The 12,846-nt window shown below is 41.3% G+C and overlaps 1 protein-coding gene and 1 pseudogene across 2 annotated transcripts in view; both read right to left on the reverse strand.

Moving 5' to 3' along the window:
• Positions 1 to 11,848, reverse strand: part of CLDN10 (claudin 10) — a 178,216-nt gene extending 166,368 nt beyond the window's left edge. The window contains exon 1 of one of the 2 annotated variants that reach the window (XM_006831999.1): positions 11,692 to 11,848. In XM_006831999.1, the coding sequence (XP_006832062.1) occupies positions 11,692 to 11,848 (157 nt within the window). Of the gene's footprint in view, positions 1 to 11,634 lie in introns of both variants that reach the window. The other variant, XM_006831998.1, reaches the window with a different exon arrangement.
• Positions 3,874 to 4,864, reverse strand: LOC102814244 (annotated as a pseudogene).
• Positions 11,849 to 12,846: the final 998 nt, after the last annotated feature.

The following is a 12,846-nucleotide window of genomic DNA, read 5'->3' on the forward strand; positions in this document are numbered from 1 at the left end:
GAATCATATCAGCCTATCAGTATCTTCTCCAAACTTTTCTTACCCAGACCCAGCAGGGTAGGAACATTGCTTGGTAGGAGTTAAGACTATGGTTAGAAGACACATTAGATAATTCACTACACCCACTCTGCCCCATCATACACTTTTCCATTTTTTTCCAAGTGAAACAATTGCCCATATTAAGTTATTTGAGGATGGTGCAGGACGGGGCAGTGTTACATTCTGTTGTGCATAATGTCACAATGACTTGGAACCTACTGACAGCACCTAACAACAACACTCTCAGTCAGCCTCCTCTAGACTCATTGGATGTGGTTTATGTCAGTGTCTCATAAAATAGATATGGTGACCAGGACCAGAACCAGGTAGTCTAAGACAGAGTAACAGAAGGTGGGTGGTACTAGTACCCTCTTAATTTTGTTACTCTTAGGGAGTCCTGGTATAGCACTGTGGGCTAATGCACTGGACTGCAAAGTCATTTGAACCACAAAGTCAGTGGTTCAAGCTCACCAGCCATTTCTTGGAAACTCTATAAAGGGTCGCTATGGGTCAGGAATGACTCGACAGCACGTTAACAACCAGAGCAATGCTATTAATGGCACCTAAGATGGCACTTAACAACAACAACAACAAAGATGACATTAATCTCTATAGCTGCTATATTTTATAGGGTTGTTGTTGTTTTTAACCTAAAAAGTACATTTGAAAAAATTAATTCAGTTAAGCTATTTGCTCAGATTATGGCAGAGCAGAAGGGGTCTTGGAGTGCTGTTGGAGGATAAGCACTGGACTGCTAACTTCAAGGTCAGTGGTTCAAACCCACCAGCCACTCCATGGAAATCCTATATAGGGTCTGTATGAGTCAGAACCGAATCAACAGCACTTAACAACAACTAACTAACTGCAAGGTCAGTGGTTCAGACCCAGCCTGTGGTACCATGAAAGATAGGCCTGGTGACGTGTTTCTGAACCCCCTCTGGAGCCATTCTGCTCTGTAACATGTGGGGTCGCCCTGAATTGGAATCAGTTCGACAACAAAAGATTTGGGTTTGGGGGGGTTGATTCTGTCATATTCTGTATGATTGATTTTTAAGAGTCAAGCATCAGGAATCTGATTTGCTTGAAGTCTTGGTGTGTATTGGGACACCCTTTACTAGGAGAAGGGACACAGACATATATTGAGGTCTGCCCTATAACCAGCTTTCTCTATTTTACTGCTGCTCAGTCTCCAAAGGCATCCTTGACTCCCCTCATCCTTCATGAATTCCCAAATCACTGTGTCTTATCAACTCTACCTTAGCTACCCTCTCCCCAGTTCCCACTGCTCCACCCTGGATTCTGGATCTAGCATGAAATACTACAACCATCCCTCTCCACAGCATTCTCCACACTGCTGCCAGAGGGGCCCTTCTAAGATGTAAGTCCCAGTAGGTAATCTCTGCTTACGACATTTCATAGCTTTCTAACTCCTTCAAGACAGACTCTAGATCCTTTTATAGAGTCCCTTTGCTCCACCTGTAGCCCCATCTTTAACATTCCCTTGTAAACGTCTTGTGTTTCAGCCATGCCAAGCCACTGGCTGTTTACTGCATGCATTTATCTCCCTCCTACTTTTAGGACTTTGCTCTTGTTATGAGTTGAACAATATCCCCAAAGTATGTGTTGGAAATCCTAACCTCTATGTTGTTGTTGTTAAGTGCAGTCTAGTCAGTTCCAACTCATAGGGACCCTGTATAGGGTTTCTGAGGAAGGGATGGCGGGGAAGGGATTGTCTGTGTTATGTTAATGAGGTAGGATTGTTTGTTATAGCAACACTAGATAACTAATACAGCTTGCATGTACCAACAGCGCTGCAACTCCGGTTCACCAATTAACTCATTTCTCCCTCACCACAACTGTCAGAGGTAGAAAATAATATTCTCATTTTACTGATGGGAAGATCAAATGTTAAATGTTTTGCCCAAAGCCACACAGTTAATAAGTGTAGAGCTGAACAAGTTCCTTAGCCTTAAATGCCCTCTCTTCCATTCTTCTTGGCAAACTTCCAGCCATCTTTCAAGATAATTCAAGCACCAGCTCTTCTGTGAAGTCTATCCACCTCCTTGAACTTCTAATTCTGGGCTAACTGTCTGTTAAATGTTTGCTTTCTCTAAATTGCCCAGGCTCTGAGACTACGCCTGTGCTCTATCCTTCATTGAGTCCCCAGAACCTATTAGGTGCCAGAAATCTAATGAAAGCTTTTATGAAAGGGCTCAGTAATGAATTAACAATTTACATGGTTCTTTTCAAATCTGTAAGATGGCATCATAGAAATTCACCAAAATGTCAACCTTTGGTAATTAACTTTTTCTGTACTTGGTTCTATACATACATGCATATAAAACTCTGGTAAAACCTTAACTGTAGGCCAGCTGGCTCTTGTAAATTATCACAAATGTATTTAAGAGAAATAAAGCTTTCTGAAATGCTCTGGAGTCACCTAAATGTGCACAATGGCAGAAATTTTAAAATGATCAAGCCCAGTCTACTGCTTGCTCAGATGTTCTTTGAGTAAGTCTCCTTTGGGATAAGTTTTAGTGCTAGTGGGTAATGAAATCTGTGCAGGAGAGAATCAATAGTTCCAATCTGCCATATGTCTCAGTGGGTTGTGTAATGAGGAGAGAGAAGAGCCAGGAATCTTATATAAAACAAACCTGAACCTTTTCTATACACAATTATTTGGAGTCCTGGTGTGGCACTGTGGGTTAATGTGCTGGACTGCAAAATCAGTTTGAACCACAAGGTCAGTTCAAGATAATTTACCAGGAGAAAAAAGTACTGACAATCAGACAGCAAGTGTAGTCCTGTAATGAAAGGTGGAGCAGCAGAACTCTTACCTTGCTCACCTACCTATGCAAACAACACCAAGAGAGTTAGTGTCCATGCACAGGAATCTACTTAATGTAATAGGATTCTTTCAATTGATCTTCCCTATGAACTTGGAGCTCTGGTAGCGTAGTGGTTACGAATCGAGCTGTGAGCCACAAGGTCAGCAGTTCGAAACGACCAGCTGTTCAGCAAAACAAAGATGAGGCTTTCTGCTTCTATAAAGATTTACAGCCTCAGAAACCCTGCTCAGGGTCGCTATGAGTCAGAACCCACTCCATAGCACATAACAACAACAACATGAACTTGTGAAGTATGCAAATAGATATAGTTACCACTATCATCTTTTTTGTTATCATTCTTATTATTTTACAGTAGGGGTGGGGAACATCAGGCCCTCCGGTCTCACAAGGCCCTAGAAATCCACCAGCCTGTCATTGGAAACACTTTACAGGGTTGCTATGAGTTGGAATTGACTCAACAGCATTTAACAACAGCAACAATGAGCAAAATATTGAATGATGCAGAAAGCATCAAAAGAAAACAGAAGCGATTACTCATGAGCCATCTTCCCGAAAGTCCTTTTAAACCTGTACCAAAAAAGGCAGCTGGGAAAACTGTGGTGCCCAGTGACATCCATTTTTGATGAGAAGCAGAAATGGAAATACTGGGAAGAAAATGAATATGGGGGAAATTCTTTCAGCAAGCCCTGCATTTTCCCCACCATCTGCATTCCAATGAAAACCGCATCTGGCGCCCTCCACAGAGAACATGGACAAGGATGCAAAGTGGAGCCGCTGTGCGGACACCAGAGTCACCTCACTGGTTTTTTGGCCCTCCCTGTCACTTCTGATTCAAGTATAAAAATAAGAATGATTTCAACTGCACTACCAAAGGATCAAAGGAGAACTTTTTATGGTGTCAGAGCGGGCAGACCTGCGCGTTCAGGCGGCCTCCATCACACTGCCTGGTGCTCTAGGGGGTTGGGTAGCTCACCAGCCGTCTGCCCTAGTCCTCGATGACAATGGGCTCGTCGTTCATGGGTGGCGGAGGTGGTGGCCGGAGGGGCAGGGCCTGGTTCTGGCGCAGGGTAATGGGCTGGTAGGGCCGGCGGGCTTTGGTTTCGGAGGAGGAGAGTAGCTTTCCAACCTTCCTGGTCTCCTCAGTGGCCATGTAAAACACGTCGTCAGGGGCGTCTATTCAGTTCATCACAGAGGGCAGGGAGCCCCGCCCCGGATCAGCCGCACTTTGGTGGGGTACGACTTCCCGTTGAGCAGTAGGTTCCGGCTTGGTCCCATATGCCTGGTCTGTCCGTGGTTTGTCAGTCCTAAGTAAGTTCCCGTACTGGGCATCAGGAGGCGCGTCTTCATGCTGCTCATAGCTCCGCTTGCCTAGGATGGTGGGGGAGCCATTGTTGATGACCGGGGGGTGGGGGGTGGGACTGCCTTGGCGGGAGTCAGACTGCTGGGTGCGCCGGCCAAACCCCTCGAAGATTCCGGCTTGGCTTCGGAGGGCGCGAGTGGGCCTCAAGGCACCAGAGCACAGCTTCCAGGGGCTTCCGCACCACGTGCATCAGCACCAGCGGGCTCTGGGAGGCCGTGCCACGCACTCGGCCTTGATGGCGGCGCCATTGATGGGCATGTAGGGGTGCCCAGAGGCGTGGAAGGGGCGCAGCTGCTGGGCAATGCGTTGTCAGCTTAGTTGTGTGCTGACAGAAGGCCTGACTGGTCTTCATGGCAAACCTGGGTCTCCCGCTGCTTGGGATAGGGATGCCGTGTGGGCTCATATTACTACGGTTGGGTCCCGGCCGCTCACCATCTAAGCGAGTTGGCATTTTCAAGCCACCATATTTCTTCCAATATGTCCAATAAGAGGCATAGAGACGACACTGCATGTTAGAAGGACCCCAACTATGACCTCTTACAACTATGACCAAGACCACACCTGGGTATATTGCTAATGTGAAGGTAAGAAAAATGTCTTCAGAAGACTTCCACATGGAGACTAAAACTTAGTTTATCTTTCCATTTCATCTCCCAAGCTTAAAGAATGGCTTAGAAACACTCTCCACCATCTTGTTGAATCACTTAGTTAAATGTGGCATAACCCCCCAGTAAAAAAGCTCAAAATTAAAAAAAAAAAAAGAGAGAGAGAGAAGAAGATGTAAGGTATGCAAGAGTCACTTTACCCAAAAAGAAATGATTAGTACAACAACAGTACATCAACAGAGAGCAGCCAGAAATTCAAGCCCGATTCAGAAGTGGACATAGAACTAGAGATATTATGGCTGACATCTCAGATGGATCTTGGCTGAAACCAGTGAATACCAGGAAGATGCTTACTTGTGCTTTATTGACTATGCAAAGACTTTTGACTATATGGGAGACTGTGAAGACTTGGTGTGCTGGATCAGTGAATTGTGCTCATGAGAAATCTGTACAGAGACCAAAACACAGTCAGTCATTCAGACAGAACAAGGGGATACTGAATGGGTTAAAATCAGAAAAGGGATGCACCCTGTTGTATTCTTTCACCATACTTATTTAATCTGTATGCTTTGCAAATAATTAGAGAAACTGGATTATATGAAGAAGAATGTGACACTGGTAATGGAGGAAGATTCATTAACAACCTACAATATGTAGATGATACAACCTTGCTTTGGAAGCAAAGAGAACTTAAAATACTTACTGATGAAGATCAAAGACCACAGCTTTCAGTATAGATTGAACCTCAATGTAAAGAAAACAAAAATCTTCATCACTGGACCAATAAACAACATCCATATAAATGAAGAAAATATTGGAGTTGTCAAAGATTTCATTTTACTTGGATCCATAATTTACACTCATGGAAGCAGCAGCCAAGAAACCAAATGACATATTGCATTAGGCAAATATGCTGCACAAGACCTCTTTGAAGTGTTCAAAAGCAAAGATACCTCAGTTTGAGGAGTAAGGTTCACATGACCCAAGCCATGGTATTTTCAATAGCCTCAAATGCATTTGAAAGTTGGACAGTGAATAAGGAAGACCACAGAAAAATTGGTGCATTTCAATTACAGTGTTGGAGAAAAAAATGAAAGTACCATGGGCTGACAGAAGAATAAACAAATCTGTGTTGAACGTAGTATAGCCCGAATGCTCCTTAGAAGCAAGGATGGCAAGACTTGGCCTCTCATACCTTGGGTATATTAACAGGAGGGACAAATCCCTGGAGTAGGGCATCATGCTTGGTAAAATGCAGGGTAACCGAAAAGAGGAAGACCTCCAATGAGTTGTACTGGCTCATTGGCAGCAGCAATGTTCTCAAATATAACAATTGTGAGGATTGGACAGAACTGGTCAGTGTTTCTTTCTGTTGTGGATGGGACAGCACCTAACAATAACAAAAATATAGAGAGATGGGGGCTTGCCTTATAGGGGATTTGTTATTTTTAAGTGCCATCAAGTCAGTTTTGATTCATTGAGCTCCTGCGTTTCCGAGGAGTGGCTGATAGGTTTGAACTATCAACTTTATAGTTAGTAATCTAGTGTTTATCCTACAGCACCACACCAGGACTCCATTTATGAGGCATAGCAATATCCTAAGCATAAAAGGTAGTCCTTTTAGAATAATTGCCTTCATATCATTACAAGTACGACATAGGGTAAGCAACAAGGGATCCAAGGCATTCTTCTTTCAGGTTTGGGGTTGCAGGAAACCACTGGTTACAGTCTAGTTGTAGACAAATGGACAGAGCAAAAGTCATGCTCCCCTCCCTGGAGCTGAGGTATGAGTTCTTAAAGAGTTGGAAGATGAATCCATAGTAACATATAACTGCTCCCATTTGTGGTGAGTTGTCTTTGTATCTCCCATTGGATAAGGCATTTTGCCTATCTAATCTCATTCAGTCATCATTTAACAGGAAAGGTCATTGAAGGTCCCGGGTAGAGTGGGAGAAAATGAGGAACAAAACTCAAAATTATAAAAAAAAAAAAAAGAAAGAAAGAAAGAAAAAGATTGAGATATTAAGATCTTTGGGAGAATAAACAAAAAGTCCACCAGACTTCAAAGTCCAAGCTCTACACTTGTTATTGTTGTTGTGAGTGCCATCGAGCCAGCAACCCTGTAAACAGCTCCCGAGATTTGGCTGGTGAGTTTGAACCACCTACCTTGCAGTTAAAACTGACCTTGCGGTTCAGTACATATAGTGCCACACCACAACTACTAAGATTTCTCCAATTTTTAAGCTACATAGGAAGCACTTAACAACGACAGCAGCGTCAACAATCAGGCATGCATTTCAACCAGAACTCTAACGTTATGACATCAGCTGATTCTCAGCTGTCTCCTGTATGTGAATGAACATCCACAGAAAACCCCCTTTGGTTAGCAAATGCCATTCCTGAACCTCAATTCTTATTCTGTGGGTGATGAAGGAGTGTGGAGAGAGGAGAAGAAGTGGGAAGTGAGGAGAAAGGAGAGCTCACATTCCTGTAGACAGCTAGCTGGCTTCCAGACTAATGTTTGGCTTCATTCCAGGGAAATCCTGGCACCTTTACTTCGGTCATATGGTCATTTGAGGTCATTTATACCTATCTCCACCCAGAAGCAGATAAGATCCTAAATAGCCAGAAACACAGGAAGCTAGCCCAAGTAGTAGATTAAGGAAGAAAAACAAGCTCCCAATCCCATGGACAATGACATCAGCAGAGATTTTGGTAGCTGTCATTCGCTATCTGGTGAAGCACTGTGAAGCTTTTGAATTGAACTTGAGGTTAAAAGACACCTTAAAGAACTCTTGTAATTCAATTCTTTAAATTAGTGGATGAGAAACATGTATAGATGAGGCATGAGCAAGATCTCACAACTAATAAGAGAGCCAGGACTTGAAATTGACCTTAGTTGGAATCCAGTGATGTTCCTCTGTGCTGTCTAAATATGTTTTCTAAATCACTCCTTAGTTCAGAACACCCCAGTTTCCCTGCCGGAAGACAATGCACCCCTGTTTCAAACTGTAAGTCTAGCTCATCATTTCATTCAATCACTTTGTAAATATATATTAAGTGCTCACTCACTGTTGTTGTTAGGTGCTGTTGAGTCAGCTTCAACTCATAAAGACCTTACGCACAAGATAACAAAACACTGCCCGGTTCTGTTCCACAGTCACATTTGAGTTCATTGCTGCTGTCACGGTGTCAATCCATCTCATTGGAGGTCTCTCTCTTTTTCACTGACCCTACGCTTTACCAAGCAGGGACTGGGACTGATCCCTCCAAAGTACAAGAGACAAGTCTCACCGTTCTGGCTCTACTTATTTCACACAGATCTGTTTGTCTTCTGGCAGTTCATGGTACTTTCAATATTCTCCTCCAACATAATAATTCAAATGCTTCGATTCCTCTAGGGTCTGCCTTATTTTCTATTGCTGCTATAACAGAAATACAATAAATGGGTATCTTTAACAAACACAAATATATTCTCTCCCAGTTTGGAAGACTCAAAGCCTGAAGCAGAGCACCAACTCTCTAGAAAGCTCATTGCCAACTTTCAGCATCTATAGGCCCAGCATTCCCTGTGTCTTGGCATTAGTCTTTCCCTGGATCTAGACACCTCAGAAACCCTATACAGGGCCACTATGAGTTGGAACCCATTCGAAAGCACATAACAAAAACAACTGCTACACTACTGAGAATCTTGGTCCAGCCAAGTTGACACAAAAGTTTAACTATAACACTTACTATATGTTAGATGCCAGGAACACAAGGTGAACATAACAGATCAAGTCCTTGCCCTCAAGGCGATTACAATTTAACTTCAATATCTGTTCTAGTTCCAGCATCCCCCCATCAGAATGAACTGTTTCTCTCCTGAGAAATGCTTTGCTTTCATAGTCAAAATATGCTTCAACCTGGAGATGTACTTCAGAAAAATCAGACACTGTAAGCTCTATGGAGTGCAGTCCTACTCTGATACACAGGGGTCACCAGGTGTCAGAACGTACTCAACAGTAACTGGTCATCAGGAATTAATATTGACAAGAGAGAAAAGCAAAACAGGAGATGCAGTCTATGGTGAGCATTGGATCTGAAGAGTGAGTTGGTTTAATAATTGAATCAAGAAGCTTTCAGGCAACAATGTCAATTAAATTACCAGTCTCTGCCAGGAGTTTTCCTGAAATGCATCTCACAGAACTGGAGCTAAAGGAGGCCTGTATTTTCCACAGTAACTGGAAATACTACTTTTCCAAAGACGTGCTGACACACATCAGATCTTTAGAAGTCCCTGTTGAGCCAAATGATTGCTGAAAATCTGTGGCCATTTTGGTGCATCTAATAGCAACAAGAATGTATGACCCTGGCAAGAAATTATGTAACCAGCAAGAAAAAAATCTTGGCAGCTTAAAAAGATTTTGTTTTTCTTTCTCAAAGGAAGCTTAATCTAGCCTAAGTCTAAGAAGATTTATCTCAAATTGACAATAAAGACTTCAATAGTTTATTATTTTAAAATCTGATATAACCATTTTCATTCCTCATTGGCTTCTGTGTTCTTTTCTTGATTTGGAGTTATTTAATTGTACTCTCTAAGAACCTGTGGGTAGAGCTTTCCCAACTCCCCCATTGTTATATTTTCAAATAAGAATAAAGGAAACGCAGCATTAGCCATGGTTCTATGGGAACAAGGAAATCCAAATGTGTGAGTATTCATTTCCTCTAGAAATATGAATCAATGTTCCTGATGTTGAAAATTTTTATGCTGTACGCTATTAACTTTTATAAAGATTCTGATTCAAGAGGAAGAAAATGGCAAATTAAGTTTACATATTCGAGCCAAATCAATTTGAGAGGGAACACGATCTTTCAAAGTATCTCTTATATACAGGGCTATAACAGATATACAATATTTTTTTCTGCTATTGAGAAAATGCAAAATTGAGGAGATAAAACTTCAAAGGTGGAAGAATTATTCAGACCACCATCAACATTATTTCTGATTGTGTTATCTAAAGTGCATTTGGGGAAATAGCCTTTGAAGTCCTACAGAAATCTACCGAGGTCCTTTAGCCTAATTTGGATAGAACAGTTGAGCATATATTTTTCACAAGAGTAATAAGACAAAAAACAATTTAAATAACAATAATAAAAAAATACAAGCCGAGTAAAGACCAAAGAAACAGACATACCCATATGCTATATCTTCTGCTGGAGTCCTGGTGTAGTGCCTGGGATATATCACTGGACCAGAAGGTCGGTTTGAACCACAAGGTCAATGGTTCAAATTCACCAGTCACTCATGACTTTCTCTGGCAGCCCTATGCAGGGTCACTATGAGTCAGAACCGACTCAACAGCATTTAACAACTTCAATATCTTCTGCTAGGTACCCAACATGAGAAAGGACCAAGAGGGGGGATCATGGAGAAAGAACAACCACAAAAGATGTGCTGAGGGACAGCAACACCTCCACAACCCTCCTCTTTTCCTTTCCAGTTGGTTCTTGGTACCAGGGACATCTTCTATAGTAGAAAGTACAGTTCTGAAATACCCCAAAACCAGTGTAGAATTTCGGACTGAAGAGAGACATAGCATTGATTGCTTAAAGGGGAACTTAGGCAAGTCCATGCTAATTAAAAGCCCAGCTGGATTATCCATGCTTGAACTTTTCTGTTAATTGTCATTGAAAATCTCCTGGCTTTAAACTAAGTATTCTCTCTTAATACTTTGGCACTTTCTGTAGACTAATGACGTGTGGACTTGACACACAATCTCATAAAATATTATGCTTTAGTAACTTCCTAGTTAAAGTTTTATTTCATTTTCTTTACTAGGGCCAAGGTAAAGTTATACCATTTTACTGTGAGAAGTCTACTTTTTATTTTTTATTTTTAATGGGGATAATTTTGGTATATAATTGATTAAATTATACAAAAATATGTATGACTTATGCACAAGTATCAAATAAATAGAAAGCTGAGGGAGATGGTGATTCTTATAATGACATAAAAGCAAATAATTGTTTCTTCTGGAGGTATCCTGAGTTTGAAATGTTATGTTTTATATTTTTCCTCTTTAAGATATATATGCTTGTGATGAAATGTCACATATGGGTAAAGGTGAAAATTTCTCTCTCTTTTTTTAATAGATTGAATGTTTTCTCTTTTTATTTATTGTGGAACTGTAACACAACAAATAAATATATGAAAATAAACCCAAACAGCCCAAAAGGAAAGTTCATGGTAATTTCTTTCACTTAACTACCTTTTAATTTTTCTTGCAGTTATTTTTTCCACTACACACAGTAATAGAAATAAACATTGGAAATTCCCTTAGAAAAACAAATTCTGTCCCTTGCTCAATGTAACTCTTCTTGTCATATGCTTCTATTGCTCTGAATATCTATCTCTGACAGAGTTTAAATCGATGAGAGCTCTTACAACCCAGGATAAATAACCCGTGAAGGTTCATCTATGACGCAAGACAAACTTAAACTGGCTTAAAAAAATTGTCCAGTAACTTCCACCCTTTCCTCTGGAGTCTATTATTCCCATTGACTATATCCAAAAGACTCATAAAGGCAATCTTAACTCTCCTTCACCAAACATAATAATGATTTGATCCAGTCAACCAACTCTACTACCCCAAACATCCTAGGCAAATTGTGGCACGTTAATTAAGCACTCAGCATTTACAAGGCTACTAGCCTACGGTGACATCAGTATTGTGGCATTCTTCAACATACTCCCACCATCCCCTCATCTCACCACTCCAAACAAAGCTAGTATATTTACCTTCTACTTTGAAGATAGTAAAATGTGGTCGGCAATGGAAAGAACCCAACGCGTTACCTGCGCAGTTCATCCACAGACCCTGGTACACCCAAGTGGCAGTTATCACCGATGATGCTCTCGTGGTGACTTTCCACTCATTGGATGTTGTGGCAGCAACGAGAGCTCCAAACCCTCCTACACCAAACACCAGAGCTGAGATCTGTGCCCTGGACATGTTGCTCAGCCTTCTCCAGTGACAGACAGACAGAATGCCTTGGTGGTCTAGGCATGCAGCAGACAAAGGACACTTGGGCAAATGTTACAGCCAGTTAATTTGAGTAGGTGACAGTATTTCAGGCTCAAATGGCCTGAAGGAGCACAGGATTGTAGGATGAAGCATGACTTATCGATGACATTTTAAATATAGCCTAAGATGATCTTTCTGACTTCCTACATGGATCCTCACTAAAATTCTCTAGATGAATTTTAAAGGTTTTGATTTGGGGGATGTTCTTTTTTAATTTTTTTTTTAAACTGGCACCATCGTTAATGCTTAATTTTCTGTTAGCTTGAAACTTAACGAACCGTGCAGCTACCAGATATTACAAAGTACAAATTATACAGTAACAATGAAGGCTTCTTTGGCCAATTGCTTTGAATGCTTTTCAGTCTTTACATAAATGGAATCATACCATAGATAGTCTTCTGTAACCAATTTTTTCAGAAACAATTGCATTTCTGAGATTTCTCCATGTTCAGGGATACAGCTATAATTCCCACAGGTGAATATAACATTTCATTAAATGCACCAATTTCTAGCCACATTCATGGAGACGTACATTTGTATTGTTTCACAGAGCTCTTCAAACCCTGTAACAAGTTGGTACTGTTTAAACGTTCTCATGCATTTCTCCTTGAACACATGAGTGAAATTTCCTCCAGAGTATATTCTAGAAGCAGAATTGCTAGAAATATCAATTATAGCAAATGTAGATAAATTTTCATCTTCAACTTTTATGTCTACTTTCACTTGCCATTTAAGTCAATTCCAATTCATCGTCACCCCCATGTGTGTCAGAGTAGAATTGTGCTCCATAGCATTTTCAATGGCTGATTGTTCAGAAGGAGATCAACACTACTCATTTGTCAGTTTGTCGTACTGCGGTGGCTTGTGTGTTGTTGTGATACTGGAAGCTATGCCACTGGTATTGTACATGCCAGGAGGGCACTGCT

This window comes from Chrysochloris asiatica, unplaced genomic scaffold, assembly GCF_000296735.1.
Source record: "Chrysochloris asiatica unplaced genomic scaffold, ChrAsi1.0 scaffold00005, whole genome shotgun sequence".
Taxonomy (NCBI): domain Eukaryota; kingdom Metazoa; phylum Chordata; class Mammalia; order Afrosoricida; family Chrysochloridae; genus Chrysochloris; species Chrysochloris asiatica.